Here is a 19,850-nt window from a genome sequence, read left to right as displayed (position 1 = left end):
TGTTATAAATCCATGATATGGATATGTGGATTGCCATTAACCATTAAGGAGGTTTACATCTGACCCGACTATCCGGTCCGTCTACACCCGTCTCCGGTCCGTCTACATCCGACCAAGACTAGTCAAGATGAAGACTCATTCAACCGGAGCATTTATGAGCTTTGACCAAGTCTAGATATTTGTAGTCAAATGTATTAAATGTGTAGATTCTCTCTTTTGTGTAAACCCTTATGAACCTCCACTATATATTGATAGTGAGAGCTAATGAGAAAGACACAACTTTCAAAGCAACACTTCTCTCATATTTCTAACAAAGTTTTTTTTTTACGAAAGAATCAACTCGAAGAAAGCAAATAAACTCAAAAGAGAAAACGAATTAAGACAAATACTTATTTAGAGTTTGTATATTGATTATGTGTGAATAAATTTACAGTCCCTTAGATCCATATTTATATTAACCTCAAAATTCAATATTTTTTATGAATACATACTTAATATTTGCGCTTATGATAGTTGTATTGGCCGAACTACATCCGACCTAACAAATACTGGTCTTTTTTAGTGGTGCACAGAGATTTAAGAAACTTCTAAAATTACCAAGTTTGATTTTATTCTTGTTTTATATCAACTTTACTATCTCTAAAAAAATGTTATGTTATACTAATCGTATTCTTGTTTTCATACTTATAAGTATACAACACATAATAAGCCTTTAGTCAAAAAAGTATACAAGACATGCTACAAATGATCTTTAAAAAAATATTTATTGTTCTTGGTATTGATTTCAGTGAAGCTTTAAGTTATATACATTCAAAACTACCTATAAGACTATCTATGACTATAGCAAAATGCAAGATTTTGAGTTTTGTGCATGACATTTTTTTATAAATATTTTTTTTGAACTTTTATGTTTTATAGATTCAACTCGAGACAGAGTGACTGGTAATGGTATATAAACATAATTGAAAAATGAATATAATAGTCACAAAAGCAAGTATATTGATTTTTGTGTTAGAAATTTTTGAAGATAGCATGGCATTGGCATATATAACTGATTTCTCTCTTCTTTAATGCAAGCTTAGTTGTTAGTTGCTTTACAGAGAATGAACCAAAGAGTTATTCCTGTAGATAAAACTACAGTAAGCAATGGCCCTTATCATCCTTAAAACTGTACATAGAGAAGGGAAACTTTGTTGATGGCAAATTCAAAGTTTGAAAGAAACTTCAGATTCTGTGTTGAGAAGAAGAAACAACAAAAAGGTTTGCATAGCGCAAACATGTTTTTTAGTTAACTCAGGGAGATAACCCAACATTAAAAGAGTAAAAACTTTTAGTTTGAAGAGAGGTGAGCAACTAGCTGAGTGAGATTGTCTTCCTTCCTGATACTCTCCACCCAATTAGCATTAATATGAACCCTTTCAATGCTCTGCTTCAAGGTTCTTGCCATCGAAGGCTTTGATCTCATTGCAAAAAACTCCTCCACTTCTTTCGCTTTCTCAAACGACGCAAACTGTGACAAATGGACATAAAGAGGAATCAGTGACAGAACATAAAAAAATCAAGAGATGTGTATGGAGTATGGACGAATGAAAGAAGAACAAACCGGTGATACAACTGCACTTATGAAGCGTGTTATGAGAAATCCAGAACCCCATGTCTCCTCAACGTACTCCCACTTCTCCTGTAGCCATTTCCAGGCTCCTTCACGTCCTTCCCAACTTACACCGTAGAGCCCATAAAGTGCATCTTGATTACGGACCTGGATAATTATCAATAATATTGATTATTCACTAATATACAGAGTTGAAAGTAAAATCATTACTATGTATGTACCACCTCATCAGACAATACAAAGTTAAGAACATCTTGAACTATACTGGGGTCAGGGCAACATGCTAAAGAACCTGCAAGAAAAAAAAAAACATTAGCAATTGAAATGACAAATTTAAATTCGTTTTTCTATTGAGAGATTAGTTACCTAGGATTCTTGTTTTCTCCTCGCTCATTTCTGTTTCCCTATAAACTCTCAGAAGAGACTCATAACCAGACTTGTCTGACTTGTTGGCTCTCTGCATTACAGCAACATAAGCAGCCTGCCAAACACGTACAGTTCAATCATAAGGTCACCATTTCCAATTTCAAAGTTTAATTGGATTATGTTATAAGAAACAAACTCTTCTAAGGTCAGGAGGCAGAAGTGAAGTGTTCCTATCAGCTAAGAATGCATCAAATCTCCGAGTTGCTTCCTTCCGTGTCTCATCATGCCCAAACACAGCAAGTGCAGTTAGAACTTCCCCTCTCAGCATAGCATCTAGATGGCTCTCCCCTTGTTTTGGGTCCCAACCTAGTTTCCTGTAACAACAATGAACATTGTAACAACCTAGTTTTCCTTTTTCATTGGTAAATAGAACATCAAGTTAAAATATACCTTTTTGTTGTTGATAAGTCTAAATTCTGTAGATGGGTAAAACAACTTACCCTGCAGCAAATTGGAAAACACCAACGAAAAGTTGTTTAATCTCAGACATCAGTTCTAGATTTGCATCTGCTGCAATCTTCACAAGTTTGTAGCTTATCTGTATGGAGGAAGAGTCAGAGCCATAGGCTAAAGCATAACTAATGAATAAGGGAAGATCAAAAACAAAACAAAACAAAAAGATTCTTACAACAATGAGGTTTGACATCACAGTATAGTCAAGTTCCTTCTTGTAAGCACTAATCAAAGTGAGCAAAGAAGCCAAAGATTGCTGACGAGCCATAGAAAGTGCGAAAGAATCATCCAAAATACCTGTGAAAGAAAAAAAAGACATAATTTACATGATGCCAACAAGAAAAACAAATCTTTAAAAGGTTGCATTACCATATCTATCAATAGAGGTCAAGCTTTGGTTCTCTGTTGCCTTTCTGAGTCCAGCGGCAAGGGTGTCATCATATTTCACCCTGTAGAATCCAGCCTGATCGACATTGATTTTTATCCACGTACCACTACCATCACCGATGGAGGAGCCCAATAACTCCTTTAGATCATATACTCCAGATTTGGATTCCAACAAGAAGTTTTTGCGCATGTCATATGAACCACAGCACAAAGTTACAGGCACTATCCATTGTCCTTCCACAGGAGAACCGCTTGACAGGAAACGAGACTGTAATTTAAACATTAAATATAGTTAGTTGATCATACAAAAGATATCATAATGAGCCTCCAACCTAAGGGGAGGTTAAAACGCTTATAAGTAATACATCCAGCAAGGGAAATGAGTGTATGAACCTGCTCAAGTTCCAATTTTCCATCTGTGATTTTGGCTGAGACAACAGGATATCCTGTTTGTTTTGTCCAAAAACTCATGAGCTTGTTCACAGGTTCTCCTGATTCTGCTTCCAAAGCAGACCAGAGGTCTTCTGTCTTTGCGTTTGAGTAAGCGTGATTTTTTACGTATGCAGCAAGCGACTTCTGCTCACCAAAGTAGGGTAAGAAATTTTGGAGACGTCAGAGCTCAATAGTCCTAAAATTGCTTTTGTAAGAGAATAAAAATGGGCATGAGCAGAACCTGAAAAACTTCAGCACCAAGATAGCTTTGTAGCATGCGGATGACAGATGCACCCTTCATGTAGCTTATTGCGTCAAATATTTCGTCAATTTCAGCAACGTGATTAACCTCCACCTGAGGACATTTTCATAATATGGTATAGTTGGATGAGCCACTGCCACATACAAACATAGATACTTGTTTTGGTTACCTCTATGGGGTGAGACTCCTCAAGCCCATCTAGCCTTAGACCATCAGTAGATTCGTCTAGAAACTGAGTCCAAATTTTCCATTCAGGGAACAAACTATCAATAGCCAAGTAGCTGACCTGAAATAGATAAAAGAGAAACGTTACATTCACAACAAAACTCAAAACATTTTGTTTATACAAAGACATAGATTTTGTAATGTACCCAAGTAGCAAAACCCTCATTCAGCCATAGATGAGTCCACCACTCCATAGTGACAAGATTACCAAACCACTGGTGGGCCAGTTCATGGGCAACTACAATTGCAACCTAGCATGATAAATTAAAAGCTTTAGAAAATTGCGCAAAAGCACACAAGGAAAGATTCTTCTAAGAGGATATTTAGAAAATGTTTGCAGTACTCTCTGTTTGTTAGAAGCTGCTGAATGTTGCTCATCATAGAGAAGAACAGTTTCACGGTATGTTACTAAACCATAATTCTCCATAGCTCCAGCAGCAAAATCCGGTATCGCAATCATATCCATTTTGGGAAGAGGATATGGCACAGCAAAGTACCTGCAAGAATATTTGGAGTAATTTTTACAATGAATATCACACAAGCCTAAAAGTTGATAAAGGGACGTACTCTTTGAACAGATCCAAAGTTTTTGCACCAACATGCAATGCAAATTTCCCTTGGTCAGCTTTGCCCACTTGACAGTACACTCTCACTTTGATCCCTGAGAAAAAGATGAAACTTGATTTAGTCCTTTAACAATATGGAAGATAATAGGGGATAAAATGAATATATATTACCATCGGATGTATGATCTTCCACGTAGTCAAACAAACCGACAACAATCGCTACCAAATATGTAGACATAATTGGTGACTCTTGATAAGATACAACCTTCACATTCCCATCAACTTTCTCGTCCACGATGGGCATATTAGAGAGAGCCACTAATTCAGCCGGTACCTCTAGTGTGATCTTGAAGGTAGCCTGTCACAAAATTTGTCAATATAGGTAGATAAAGACATAAGAAAAAACAATATGCCACTATTGATATCCTCATGCGGATGAAAGAAGAAGTAAATAGAAAGAACATGTAGAATGTAAACCTTGCAAGCAGGTTCATCCCAGCATGGGAAGCATTTCCTAGCATCAGCTGGTTCAAACTGAGTAACTGCCATATTCTTCTTCTCACCGTTATGTTCATAGGTACTGCACCAAGGATAAAAAAAAGTTAGTCCTACTAACCCATATCAATTTAAATTTATTACTTAAACATTTACCTTTTGTAAAATCCCTTCAGTTTGTCATTGAGTATACCACTGAACCCAAGTTGTAGAACTCCAACTCCATGGGGAAGAATCTCGGTAAATTCGAGCACCAGAATCTCATCCTCCTCAAACAGGACAACTTTGGAAGCTGCAAGGGCCTGCTTAACCAAAAAATAATAATAATACATATTAAACCCCTCGATTTTCAGACAAGAAACATAAGAAGCAACAAGATGTAAATGATTCTACTGTCTGAATGATATATTGATATATGAAGTAGGCACATATAAACTCAACACAATCCAATATTTTCTCCATTAAATCCAATCCACATGACAGCTGACTAAAGGTCAAAATGAGAAGCTAATCATGAAAATATATCTAACAGCACTACTTACTCAACGACCAAAGCATCATCAAGACCGTGATACCTAACCACGTTATCGGAATAGATCAGCTGAGTGTTGTATATATAATATATACCTTAGAGGAGGTAAGAGGCGTGAAGGAGACGGAATCATCATTGACTGAGATATCAGCTGCGTTGAGAACGATGAAGCGAGTATCTGCGACAATATCTACGTCGATGGAGACTGTTCCGGTGAAAGTACAGACGATGAGATCGGGAATGAGACGGAGATCGTATCGTTTTGGGACGGCGAACTTAGGGAGACGAGGTTGACCTTTGAACTTATCCATTATCGTGCAAAGGAATGATTACTGTGTGTGTGTTTTTTTTTCTCTTACGGAGGGAGGCTTTATATATAGAGCCGAAAACTAAAGGGCTCTTAACCTTAAACCAAAAAAAAAAAAAATGCAAAAAAGTGTTTGATATAAGAAAACTCTTGATGTAACGCCACGCTCGATAATGACATGACCAGAAGTGATTCCAGTTCGTGTAACGTTTGACGTTGACAATGTTGGTCCCACGAGAATAAACAGGGCTAAACAGTCTGGGCTCAATCTGCTAATGGGCTTTGCATAGTGCTTTTATCTGCCGTAAAACGGCGTCGTTTGGATTTTCCCACACTCCTCCGATCTCCGAAGCTTCAGGCGTCGTCGAGGCTGAGGTTTACGGGTTTAGATTCAGACATCTTCTTCTTCTTTGTCCTGTCTAATCAAATTTAGTCTTCCACCTGTTCCGATCTGTTCAGGGTAACATTTCTCCTTCTTGACTTTCATCTATATTTGATGTATGTTTGTTTGCTCTTTGAAGAGAGATCATTATATTAATTATGAGTACAATATTTGACAAATAAAATTCTTTCGTCATTGTGAAAGGATCCATGCTTCTTGATGAAGCTTTTATAAGATTCTTGTGTTTCACATTTTTCTTTATTTCTTCGAATTGATAATAAGTTTTTGAACTACGTATATAGGTACTAAGCTCAAAAGTCACAAGTGACTGAAACAATGGGCTTGTTGAAGAAAAAGGATTCAACTTCAACTCGCTCCTCTACTTCTCCCTGCGCAGATTTGCGAACTGCTTACCACAACTGCTTCAATAAGTGAGTTTTCCTTTTTCCTTTCTCTAGTGTTTGTTTAAGTGTTTAGTAGCTAGCAATGGTGAACCAAAATGGGATCTTTTGAGGGATATATGGTCTTTTGATTCAAGTACTTCCCTTTATATGAAATCTTTTGGTTAGTGATCCAAAACCATTGAAAGTTAGTTGCATCCTTTTATCTTTGATTCTGCAGATGGTACTCAGAGAAGTTTGTTAAAGGGCAATGGGATAAAGAAGAGTGTGTTGCTGAGTGGAATAAGTACAGAGAATGTCTCTCGGTAACTCACCCACTCTACTTCTCTTCTTCTTCTTCGTCAGCTATATTCATGTTTTTGTCTGATCATCTTAATCAATTCCATAAACTTCTCTTTCTGAGTAGTTTTGTTTTTTCATGTATTCAAACAGGAGAATTTAGATGGTAAAATTCTCACTCGCATGTTGGAGGTTGATAGTGAGCTGATTCAAACAAAGCAAGCTGATTCAAAAGAATCCAGTCGATGATGACGCTTGACCACTTAATGTTTCTCAATGACATTGTCTCTTTGAAACAGCTCCATTGAGCAACTCTTTTTTTTATAGGATAGCGCTAGCATACAAGTACTAATCAAAGTAGAAGGAGAATGTTGTCTTTCTTTATTTGACCCACAAAGCCTCAAAAATAAAATCACTTACTGATTATTCATTGAAGAAATATATACTTTATTTATAGATAGCAAGAAGACTAAAGATGTTGCCTCCTGCGATGTCTCATGATTTATACCGGAGAAATACAGGAGAAAGGAGACATAAACTGCGTTGGAGGAGCTGGAAACAAGATACTTGTGTGTATTCTTCTCAAGATAATGCAGTGTAACTTGAATTACAATCTATTGAGTAAATCAAAAACTTAATCTCTGTCCAACCTTCCAAACTACCAAAAATCACCACATGAGCATTTACCATCCTTGAACCTATGAAACCGGTTTGCATCTCTCAGTACAATCTCTCTACCATACACTTTCGCTATATACTTCATCGCATTGTGGCAATCTCCACAGACGCGAAGATTCTTTATGACACGGATCGGTGTGGCTGGAGGAGTGCTCATAAGCCCGAAAGCAACAGCCAGCTTCTCGCTGTGGTAGTACAACGCCCTCTCTTTCTCCTCTTCCTCCACATCCACAAGTGTGTAATCCGTCTCAGGAACATACCCTTCTTGTTTAATGTCTCTGATCACATCTTTAACCTTCCTGTATATCAACTCGGCTTGAGGGTTTGATCTATCGTCCACAACAAATAGATGGATCTTGTTTTTCACCTCGATCCAACTGAAACCAGGGTCTTTCTTCACGTTTTGCCCTCTCATCATCGTCCTGGCAAGTTTCACCTCAGTCCATTTGGAAGCAGCAGCGTACATGTTTGATAAAAGCACATAAGCTGATGAATCCGATGGCTCTAGCTCCAAAAGCTTAGTGGCCACTCTCTTCCCTGTCTCTGTGTCCCCTTGAACTCTGCAAGCTGCAAGAAGAGCTCTGTACATTGACGCTGAAGCTTCCAGGGACATCGACTCGATCAGTTTCTCAGCCTCTCGGACAAGTCCAGCACGGCCAAGCGCGTCAGCTAAACAAGAGTAGTGTTCTATTTCAGGTTTAATGCCGTAGTCTCGATCCATTGACTTGATCTGCTTGTATGCCTCGGATACTAAACCTGAGTGACTGCAAGCAGAGAGAACACCGATGAAGGTGACCTTATCAGGTTTTATACCTAAAGATCTCATCTGTTCAAAAAGATGGAGCGCTTCTTTGCCTTCCCCATGTTGAGCTAATCCTACCAACATCGCGTTCCAGGCGGCGATGTTCCTCATCTCAATCCTTTTAAACAAAGAAAAAGCGTCGTCGATGCTTCCACATTTAGCATACATGTCCACAAGTGAAGTTCCAACGAAAGGATCACCTGAGCAGTTCAGCTTGAGGGCATTTGCATGAATCTGACGCCCCTGTTCTAATGCTGTTAAACAAGAACTTGCTTTCGCAAGTGTGGCTATTGTAAACTCATCAGGTAACACTCCCATGAGTCTCATCTGGCTATACACATGGAAAGCTCGCTCTTCTTCTCCGTTCTCTATGCATCCTGATATCATAGTTGTCCAAGCAACATCGTCCGGCGCAGCAATGCAATTGAAAGCAACATGTGCTGCCTTCATATCGCCACATTTTACGTACATGTCCAACACCCCACTGCTGACCCATAGATCTAAGTTGTATCCGGATTTGATTGCATAAGCATGGACTTGCTTTCCTTGATTCATTGCAAACAAGGAACCACATGTCTTAACCACTGTTGCAAGCGTGAAATCATCAGACCTATCTCCCTGTTTATGCATCAAAGCAAAGAGCTTCAGAGTCTTGTCGCCGTCATTACTCTGGGTGTAACCAGACATCATGGCATTACAAGCGACGAGATCGAAACTGTTCCTCGAGAACAAAACCTCTGCCTCTTTCATACACTTGTTCCGAGAGTAGGCGTCTATCAGAGCAGTAGAGACAAAACTGTCACCAACGTTATTGGTTTTAATTGCATGAACATGAACTTGTTTATTCAACGAGAGAGAAGAAGTTGCTTTTAGAACACTGGTTAGGGTATAATGGTCTGGTGTGAGGCCACAACGTAAGAGCTCCATAAACAGACACACTGCTTCCACTTCTAGGCCACTTTGAGCAAACCCGGAGATAACTGAGTTCCACGAAATCGAATCTCGTTCACTCATACTGTTAAAAACAGTCCTAGCGTAGCCGACTTTTCTCAGCTTACAGTACATGTTTATTAGACTATTCGCCACAGTGAGCATCAAATCAAAACCCAACTTCAATGCCATAGAATGAACTTGCTTCCCTAATGCTAAACTATCTAACCTAACAGCTGTAGATAACACCAAAACAAATGTGACACTGTCACATTCCAAGTTGGAATCAACCATATCCGCAAAACATTGGAGAAGAGATGAGTACTGACTTCCCTGGAGATACTTAGTTAATATCTGGTTCTTGGATCGTATTTCGGAAGCATCATTACCATTCACTTGTCTTCCTTCAGAATCATCACCAGAAACTCTATCAAGTAAACGCAAAGTGATTCCATTGGGATGCAAGCCACTTTTATGGAATGCAGAAGAGAGTTCAACTGCCTCTTCTTTAAAACCCATATCAAGATAAGCCTTCAACATCAAGTTCCATAGCACCACATCTCTACCAGGCATCTCCTCAAACAAAACCCTACCTTCCTTAACCTTACCAAACTTCAGATATATATTGACAAGAGCTCCGGCAACAAACTCATCACTGTCCAAACCGATTTTGCAAGCGTACCCATGAACTGCCTCTGAAGCCCACACATATCCAGAACACAAACAGAGTTTCAACAGAGGAGCCAAAGTCATTCGACTGGTGAACACAACGTTCTGTCGTAAACTCCGGAAAAGAACAAAACCCTCTTCGGTGCTGTCGATAACATGTTCGTAAGACTGGGCATATGCTGCTAAAATAGAGTTCCAGGAAACGAGGTCTCTTTCAGGCATTTTATCGAACACTCGGCGAGCGTGAGTGAGTGATCCGCACTTTGAGTACATTGTGATGAGGTTGTTGATTAAGAAACGTTCTGGGTTTTCTTCGGAGGTTAGGATACGTGCGTGCGTGCATTTCCCGAGCCTCAAGTCCGAGGAAGAGATGGCATGGCGTAGAAAGCCGAACCATTGTGAGGAAGAAGAAGAAGAAGGAGAAGAAGAAAATGGTGAATTAGTAGAAGTGAGAAGAAAAGGAGAGAAAGAATGAGAAGAGAGGAGATAGTAGAATCTGGGAGGTCTGTGGAAGGAGAAAGGGATGGCTTTGAGGCTTGCTTGCATGGTAAGTTTAAAAATGTAGCCTTTTGAAGATGAGCGACGTTTCTTGCACGTCACGAATCTAGAGACATATCTCTACGCTACCCTTCTCGTCAGAGAAAGAATATGAGGAATGATGAAAAGAGTCTGAACTTACATTTATTCAAGTGTAATTTTTCACTAACATTACTGAAAGAAAACAAAAAAATGGACTTATCATATTTTGATTGAGATGGTAATCATATTGATTGGGATGGTAATCACAGCATATTTGGAGCAATCCATTAGATCATCTCCAACCCAAACCTATTTTTTTCCTCTGTAATTTCCACGAAAATAGAGTAACTAAATTTTGCTCTAATAGCTTACTCTATTATCGAGAAGAAAATCGAGGGATTTCAATTAGGCTCTCCATATAAACTATTCCATATATGTTGAATAATATTATTACATCAGTAGCAGCGATGTAGTCAAAGCAAATACAAAAAAAAAGTAAAGATTTTTGTGTCATCACACAACACAAGGCCATAGCTCCAGTCTCCAGACTCCAGAGGCCTAGAAGCACTACTGAAACTCGAGACTTGGACCCATTAGTTACATCTCAAACACCACACACTGACACACATCATAGCATTTAGTATAATTTTAGAGGTTGTATAAAACATTCCATGCAAACTCCTGGTCTTTCAAAAGATTAGGACTGCTGCAGACGCGCTTCAAACTAGGGCACACTGTTTGGAACCTCGCCATGCTCACTGAAGATATCTGTTAAATCACAAAGAGATGGTTTTCAAAGTTTTAAAGTCCCTTTTATGATCCATGGATTATTTGTTTAACTTTGATACCGAAGTAAACACTCCCTACTAATAATACCTTTGGACAGAAACGGAGATCCAGTATCTCTAGTGAGCAGCATCCGGATATAGCTGCTTCAACTCCTGCTTCATCCATTTTACATGACTACCAAAGACAGAGGTGTCAAAATGTGTTTAGTGCACAAGTACTGGAACTATAGATATATATATCTTGAACATATATAAACCCATGTGATTTAACTAGCTTAAAACCAAAACAATTAAGATATAACTGTGGAATAAAACCATTACCTGAAGAAAGAGAGTAGACAATCTTGGACAGCCAAGCTTCAGTACTTCCAGAGAGCAACAGTTGCTATACAATCCATTTTTTGAATTTAAATTTAATTAGCAAATGGAGTAACACCAATCTTTTTCTGTGAGAACTAAAGAAACAAAGTCATATTACAACTTGTAAACCCTCTCATACCTTAGATTAAGTTTGACCAGGTTGGAACAAGCGAGATCAACCTCCTCTAAATGGACCGATAGAGAAAGGTTCAGTGACGATAAATGATCAAACCGAGCTGCAGGTGGTATCAACACTTTTCTGATATTGGGGCAACCCACACAGTTGAGGTTTTGCAGTAACCGGTTGGATGATTCTTGAGTATTCTCACTAGAATTGTATACACCAAAGTAATCAAGGTCATGCATGTTAACACAGCCGTTCAAGCTCAAATGGGTCAAGTGTGTGCAGCAGGCAAGTAGATTATCTATGGTAGTCTGACAGAGAGTTCCATAAGACAGGTCCAACTCTTCAAGTGCGGGTAATGCACCTTCTTTGTATAGAGGCTCCAATGATGAGTCAGTAAGATCTTTGCAGGCCTGTAGTTTGAGTACCTAAACAATAAAATATGAAGAAGTTCTCATGAAATGAATAATAAGTATATATGCTCTACTGCAGACAGAAAGAAAACATTATACAAGTCATAAGGTCTTAACTACCTTCAGTTGAATACAAGACTTGAAGATGGGCTCCAGATTCATCACGCAAGTATACGACAAATCAAGAACAATCAAATTTTGGAGGCCTTTCAAGGAAGAAAAGGCATCAGAGCCTATAGAGGAGCAGGACATTAGCAGCAGTGACTCAATTAGTGGACAAGAAGCAGAGTTGATTAGCATAAGTCGTGAAAATGAATTATAACAAACAATAAATGATTACCCGCAGAAAGACGCATCTAAAGATGTTAATAAAGGACAAATGATGGATGATTCAGACAGTCTACCGAAACATTTCAAGTCAAGGGACACCATATAAGGCGCTTCGATACTGAGCACACTCAGTTTTGGGCATATTCCTAGATTTAGAGACCGGACCGCAACCTAATCACAACCATAACGTTCAAGGGAGAAGTAATAAATCCTTCAGTTAAGAAAAGTCAGTTTTGTGATATGAGAGAAGAAACACTCACAGGCTTGAAGAATACAGTTTCAAGATTATCACATCCATCCAAACAGATCTGCTCTAAGCGAGGGCACTTCAACGCAAGAGAAGTAACAGCACGACAACCAACAAGGGACAGACTAGACAACGATGAGTTGCAGAATCTCACTTCTGTTAAGCTCTGAAAGATGACAGAAGCTTTAGAAAAACATTAAAATATGAGCCAGTACTGCTTTAATTAACTATATATATTTCACTATGTTTATCAGATAAAATAGCAGTTAGTTGCCGCCAAAAGAACAAGAAGAAACTGGATCACACACCTCACAGTTGTCAAGAATTAATGACTTGAGCATTGGGCATCCACCATCATCACTAAATACAGTGTTGGACAGTGATTTACAACCAGTGAGATCCACTTCTTGCAAGGACTGGCATTGCAGAACTAATGTTGTCAAATTCTCCTGTTTCTTGATAGCTAATCTCTGCACCAAAAATGAAGAAATGTTAACGGGTTATTTAGAACAAAACTGTATTAACAAATCATGATAACTAAGTGCAGTGCATACTCGTAGGGCGTTGGAAGTGATTGTGACTCGGCAAAGAGCTGGACACTTTGAAACAGTGATTGATGAAAGCATGGTGCTTTGCAAGTTCAGCTCTGTTAATCTGTTACACACAGGGAAAAGAGGACACTTGTGTGAAATGATGGCAAAACTTTTCCAGAGAAAAACAAAAGATGAAGGCTATACCTGGGGCAATTTACTAGGCTTAAACTCCGCAAGAAGGAGAGATGCAACGCGGCAGATGTCAACATGGTGCAATTATCAAGCTCCAAAACCTGTAATTAGATGATATGTGAGATTAACTTAACTGGAAACAGTGGTCTTTAGTTAAAGGTTGTAGAACAGTGTGCATGTGTATGTGTGTGGAATATGGAAAAAGAAAAAGAAAAAACAGACACAGACCTCCAGCGCTAGACTGTTGGCAATCCAAGTCATAGACACTGATGTTATACAGCTACATCTATGAAGCTTGAGAACTGTCAACATGGGGAGATGTACTGACTTCAAAGAAGAAAAGGTCAAACAAGTCAGAAAACAAGTATGAGACAGCAGATAGCAGATAACATGACACAAACCTCAAAAGATATACTGGGGCAGCTTGAAGCATTAAGCATACGGAGACCAGCACAAGCCTGGGCTATTTCACGCAAAGTCCCGTTACTGAGATTGGAACATTTAGAAACATCGAGCGATTCTAATAGAGGACACGAAGTGACAGCTGAACGGATTACAACATCTAGGAGCTTACGGCACGAGGCTATGTCAAGATGTTGGAGGAGTGGACAGTGAAGCATCGCCCGTACCGTGTTGCTTCCTTTTAAGGATAAAGACCTGAGCTGCTGACACCTAATATGATAGATAAAAATTGAGAATAAAAAAACCAATAAGAATCAAATGGAAAAAAAAAACAACTTCACCTGATAGCCAAACGCATAACGCGACATTTTATAATTTTAAGTTCACGTAGCCGATCATGACTTAGGTGTATTTCCTGAGGACCAGTTCCTAGAAGAGCCTCACTTATGGTCACACTCCTCAAGCTATTACACTCCCTCAATACCTGGAAAATTTCCTCACTGACATGAACTTTTCCTATAATTAAGACCTCCAGGTTCCTGAAACAACAGACGAAATGGATATATATATGATTTAAGTTTAATTTATGAAATCATATTCATGGCTAAAGAAGACAGATACCTCAAAGTAGTAGCTGCTTTCATAGCCAGACTGTTGCTGACAGAAGGAACACCATAAACATTCACTTTAGTTGCATTGGGATAGCGATGGCACATGATTTCAACTGCCACACAAAAGCAACCAATGGTTATACTTTACTCTAATTATATATTAACGTCTTGCGAAAATACAAGTTTGAGTTAACATAGCTCTCTTAGAGAGGCCATTAAAGGTTGCAGAATGAATGCATCCAATGTTACCAACATACAAGTTTATTCTATTCACTAAAAATATCAAACAAATGTATAATAGTCCAAGACTCAATATCAATTCTCAGAGTTCCTTCAAGGTGTACACAGCAAAATAACAGAGAAGACAATGTTTAACATTATGTATTGAAAAGAACAACTTACACTGCTTGATAGAAATCCTCATATTTTGAAAGTTGAAGACCTTCCAAAAATCCTCATGAGCACTAGCTACTCTCCACTGGCGACATACCATAGCAGAGCGACAGAGGTCGATGTGATTCAAGAACGAGAACACCTGAAAGTGAAAAAAAAAAAAATTACAAAAAAATCTATAAAAAGAAAAAGATTTATCTTAAAATGCAAGAGTGTGTATACCACATGTAAGAGGTCATCATCAGTCAAATCAATATGAACTTGAGAATCATCATCTTTCCGACCATGATTCAAGATGAAATTGTGGCAGAACATAGCAGTATCTGTCCGAGAAGAAGATGCAACAGTTTTCTCCATGGACGAACCAGAAGCATCTGAAGATATCCCGGAAGCAGGCCGGCATTCACTAAAACGAAAAGAAACAAACAAAATAACACTCAAAAAGGATTCATGACAGTTCAAAGGATGTTGGTCAAAAGCTGAGGCAGCTCCAAACTTGGTTTCTATCAAGATTCAGTGAGTAAAAAAGGGAGTTTAGCGAGAGAGCTAACGCAAGGGCAGAGCACACTTTGGCACGCTTGTGGTGCGAATCGTCCTCCTCCTCCATCGTACAATCCTCAGCATTGCTCGATGACCATAAGCAGCGCTTCAATTCAGCCCCTGCGGCTTCTTCACCTTCCTCCATCCTCGCTAGCTTTAGTCTAAGGAAAGTTCGGTTCTACGCAACACACAACTTCTTTAATCAAATAATCAATCAAACTTTTCTCAAGAGATCATCATATCCATATTTATACTAAAAAATAAGACATATCTCTAATAGGATTAGAATAATAATCTGAATCATAATCCTCTTAGTAAAAGGAAAAACGTTAAAAAAAATAATAATATAATCCAAAAACCTTGAAAGACTCCAAGCTGCAGAAATTAGGGTTTGGGAAAATGGAGTGGTGAATAGGAAGCCAATAGATAACTGCGGGATTGTGTGGTTTTATTAGAGAGACTAATGCTGGACATTAGGGTTCTCGATTCGGATCTATTTCGATTTTGGGTTTTCGGTTTGGATTGATTCGGATTATTTGGGTTGGAATGTTTAAGATCCATTTAGAAACGAAAGAATCGTTTACCATATAAGACACATTTAAAATTTTTTTAACGCGTGAAGACACATTGAGCCAGTTGGCATACTTTTTTTGGACAACTGTATTTTTTGCGGACTCTTATGCTTTCACGCTAAGTTACTTGTTTTTCTCTGGTTAGGTTAGAGTAACCAAATGGTTTAGAATACAACGATAGAACACAAAATGTGTAACGATTTTATATTTAAGAATTGCAGGTCTTTGTATTTTTATTATACATTCATCCCTTATATCTTATTTTGGCTGTATTTCAAAATTTAAAATACATAAATAAATATATTTGGAATAGTTTGTTCTTTATTTTATTTTTTTATACTTTAACATACATTTTGATAATTTTAATAACTAATAAATAAATTTTTGTGGATAAACAATGTTTGGACATGTGTTCTAATTTTGTGGACATGTGAGTTAGGGATAGACGATTTGTGAATTGGACGGATGACTCGTGGATCTGATCTATCATAACATCTCTTTAAACTCATCCATCTTTTTCATAACAAAATTTTAAATCTTCTTTTTCCTGACATGTCTAATAATCATTCATATATAATAAATTTATCATTTAACAACCAATATCAAATGGACGAAAAACTGTAGATAACATTTTGATAACCATATATACATATATATACTTTGATATTTTCTAAAAAATTAAAATTTTAATTTATTAATAAAAATGTTGTGGACGAAAGAGTTGTTGATTGATGCAAAGTGTCGTGGATGATAGAGTTGTGGATTGGTGAATCTTGACTGATGCGAAAACGTATAATATAGATCTATATAATAATATTGTTATGTCTATCAATTTTAGTATGCTTATGGATGAGATAGTGTAGACAGTTTGGTGAAAACACGTTCTTGCTGACATGTTTTGTGAACATGTTATTGTAGATTTAGTGTGGACATGTTCTTGTGGACATGATTAAGTTCTCGTGGACGGGTTCATGTTTTCGTGGAGGGTTCACCTTCAATAATTTCACCAATTAACTTGTTTATGATACTTTGTACACACAAAAAACACAATGCTCCATCTCCACAAAGCTTTTTGGAATATATTTTTACATATTTTGTATAACTTGTTCATGATATTTTGTATATAAAAAAATATGGATGCTGGAATTAGTATTAAGTCTTTTTAATAAAAAAAAATCAGATACATTTGTATATATTAACTTGGTTACCAAACATTTTATGAATAAGATATCAGTATTTTATAATTGGTCAAAAATTTCAAATGACATTAAATTTCACCTAAAATTATGAGAACAATCACTTATTTTAAAACAAAATCAAAATCTTTAAACACCAATTAAACTGATACCGATGTTTAGTAAGGGGAGTTTTTAACACAACAGATTAAGGTGTTGACTGGTTTCCCAGCTACCACCCGCAAACGCAGCTTTTGCGGTTGGTAGCATGTGACAGCGTTTCGAAACAATCATACAAATCGCTACAAATCGCTTCAAACCGCTCCGAACCTCTTAAAATCAAAAGCTCGTTCCAGCCAGCGTTTGCGGTTGCGGGAAGATAAATTTTTTTCCTTTTTTTAAAAACATATAAATACAAAAATAAAAATATTCAATAAAAATTTAAAATTGGAATTATAAAAATACTAAAATATATCTATTATATTTTAATTATTTTTATAAAATTTTAAAATAAAAATATTTTCTATAATTTTAAAAAATTTAAAACTATAACTTTCAAAATATAATTTTCATATTTATTATAATATTATATTTTTGATATTTTATAATTAAATAAAATGTAAATATTGTTAATTTATTATTTAATCGCTACTGTATTTGGTAGTTAACCAGTCATAAGTATCCCGCAAACGCACCAATTTCTAACCGCAGAACCAGTCGTACAAATCTCTTAAAACCGCCAGAAACCGCAACCACCCGCATCCGCAAACTCCCGCAACCGCAACCGCTGCGTTTGAACCAATCAGGCCCTAAGTGTTCCACGTTTAATTTTATTTTTTTCTGTTTTTTTTTGTTTTTTTAATAATGGCAAAATCGTAATTATAATCATCTTCTTCCTCCAATTGTTTTAATTCTCCTGCAACACTTTCATGACCGACCATAGAATATTGTAACAATACATCAAATTATCATGTTTTCATGTTGTTTTTGAATTAAATTGATAGAACTGTCCGATCACATTCAATTTTAAGCACAATCCAAAAAAAATCTATGAACCCGATTTTTTGGCCAAAAATGGCCACAAAAATCTTACCCACTGTGAAACGGTCCAACGCTGTGTAATCTCCTGTCCGAGACCTATCTAACTCTAACTGAACAACTGGTGCCATCTTCCTCTTCCACACCACGAGTTCGGATCTGTTCGCCGTCGAGTCGTCATCTCCACACCGGCGCTCGAACCTGCTCTAGAGAATGTGATGAGAGTAGAAGATGTGAATAATATTGTATTGACTCTTATGAGAATAATGGTTAGAGTTACATATATATTTATATTAGAGATGTTTCCTAAAGTAGATTGATACAAATATATATGAGTATTTTATATAATAAATATACAATATTAACAATAATGTTTATGATTTTCTTTGATCCTTCTATACGCTCCCTCAATCTCAAGGTGGTAATGGAGTTGTAGCGGAATTAGCTGCTTGAGATTGCCTCAGTAATCATGCCATTATAGTATTTGGATACGCAGGAGAAGACGGTGGTGTTGGTTGTGAGGAGGTGAATGGACAGAGATGATAATGATGTGCCTCCTTTGGTGGTTGTGTTCTCGTTCACTATGTGTAGCGCAAACACTTACATGAGGGAGTGTTGCTCGTTGGAGAGGGAGTGTTGCTCGTTGGAGAAGAAGCACATTGGCTTGGAAACAGAAAATAGAAGGTCGAAGGCTTATAGATTCAGAGGCACGTTTGATGAGCTTGAATGATGATAGGAAGCACTTTGGCTTGGTAACAAAACCATTTTTTTTTACGTTTTTTTTTTCTAATACCTAAAAAATATAGAACAAAGAAATCGTTTGTTTCTTCTTTTTTTCAAAAAGAAGAAATAGATTCAGAGGTCTTCGGAGACATGAATAATAAGAAGCTCCATGGCTTTAAGAAAAACAAAACAAGAAGCATTAAGCTTTGATTTTGGAAGTGAAGCCACGATGGCTTAAGAATTATAAAGATAAAAATGAGGCATGAATATAAAGAAGCACTAGGCTTGGATTCAGAGGTCTATGGTAGACTTGAATAACAAAAAGCTCAATGGCTTAGATTCAGAGGTTCACATGAACATGAATGGTGGAAGCATATAGCTTAACAGAAAATATAATAGAAGCTCAATGGCTTGAAATCAAAAAATAAAGAAGCGCTGTAGCTTGAAGAAAATAAAAGAAAAACAGGAATCGAGCAGATCGTAAGATCATTGCTGCTCTGATACCATGTAGAGAATGTGATGAGAGTAGAAGATGTGAATAATATTGTATTGACTCTCATGAGAATAATGGTTAGAGTTACATATATATTTATATTAGAGATGTTTCCTAAACTAAATATATACAAATATATATATGAGTATCTTATATAATAAATATACAATATTAACAATAATGTTTATGAGCTCCTCCTCGTAGTCTCCATGCAGAGCTTCATCAGCCAAGTTTATGGTACACCATACCCTTTCTTCTTCATATCATCAACCGAGCTCGGAGCATTTCGAAATGAAGAAGAGAATACATGGGACCATTGAAGCAGGAGAAATCTCACAAAAAGATTGACACAATAGAGAAGAGAAGCGAAAAAAAGAAAAGTCTGAATCCTATTTTTTTTTTCTTTTTTCTTTTTGAAATACCTTATTTTTATTTTTTAAGCAAATATTTAAGGGGTTTTTACCAAAACTAACCCACAACTTGATTTTAATCCCAAACTTATACTCAAACTTGAATCAAATGCAAAACTAATATAAAAGCCTAGTGAAATTACAGCTCA

General features: G+C 37.1%; 3 protein-coding genes and 1 pseudogene across 3 annotated transcripts; 1 reads left to right on the top strand and 3 right to left on the bottom strand.

Annotated features, from left to right (window-relative positions):
• Positions 1-1,157: 1,157 nt before the first annotated feature.
• On the bottom strand, positions 1,158-5,719 carry LOC106332415 (aminopeptidase M1-like). The gene is made up of 18 exons (XM_013770876.1): positions 5,486-5,719; positions 5,015-5,160; positions 4,841-4,943; positions 4,535-4,721; positions 4,365-4,458; positions 4,141-4,294; positions 3,944-4,048; positions 3,742-3,858; positions 3,552-3,665; positions 3,272-3,454; positions 2,861-3,146; positions 2,667-2,788; positions 2,479-2,576; positions 2,175-2,352; positions 1,979-2,093; positions 1,837-1,904; positions 1,604-1,759; positions 1,158-1,510 (listed from the first exon to the last, which is right to left on the bottom strand). Exons 1-18 carry the CDS (start codon positions 5,699-5,701, stop codon positions 1,331-1,333), a joined length of 2,622 nt encoding a protein of 873 aa, XP_013626330.1. The 5' UTR covers positions 5,702-5,719; the 3' UTR covers positions 1,158-1,330.
• Positions 5,720-6,040: 321 nt separating this feature from the next.
• Positions 6,041-7,143, top strand: LOC106329404 (uncharacterized protein At4g33100-like). Its single transcript, XM_013768052.1, has 4 exons — positions 6,041-6,157; positions 6,382-6,510; positions 6,701-6,785; positions 6,913-7,143. Exons 2-4 carry the CDS (start codon positions 6,416-6,418, stop codon positions 7,006-7,008), a joined length of 276 nt encoding a protein of 91 aa, XP_013623506.1. The 5' UTR covers positions 6,041-6,157; positions 6,382-6,415; the 3' UTR covers positions 7,009-7,143.
• Positions 7,144-7,234: 91 nt separating this feature from the next.
• LOC106329403 (pentatricopeptide repeat-containing protein At4g33170-like) lies at positions 7,235-10,455 on the bottom strand. Its single transcript, XM_013768051.1, has one exon. It carries the CDS (start codon positions 10,382-10,384, stop codon positions 7,418-7,420), a length of 2,967 nt encoding a protein of 988 aa, XP_013623505.1. The 5' UTR covers positions 10,385-10,455; the 3' UTR covers positions 7,235-7,417.
• Positions 10,456-10,776: 321 nt separating this feature from the next.
• Positions 10,777-15,745, bottom strand: LOC106335015 (annotated as a pseudogene).
• Positions 15,746-19,850: the final 4,105 nt, after the last annotated feature.

This window comes from Brassica oleracea, chromosome C3, assembly GCF_000695525.1.
Source record: "Brassica oleracea var. oleracea cultivar TO1000 chromosome C3, BOL, whole genome shotgun sequence".
NCBI lineage: Eukaryota > Viridiplantae > Streptophyta > Magnoliopsida > Brassicales > Brassicaceae > Brassica > Brassica oleracea.
This window is presented reverse-complemented; position numbering and strand designations above follow the sequence as displayed.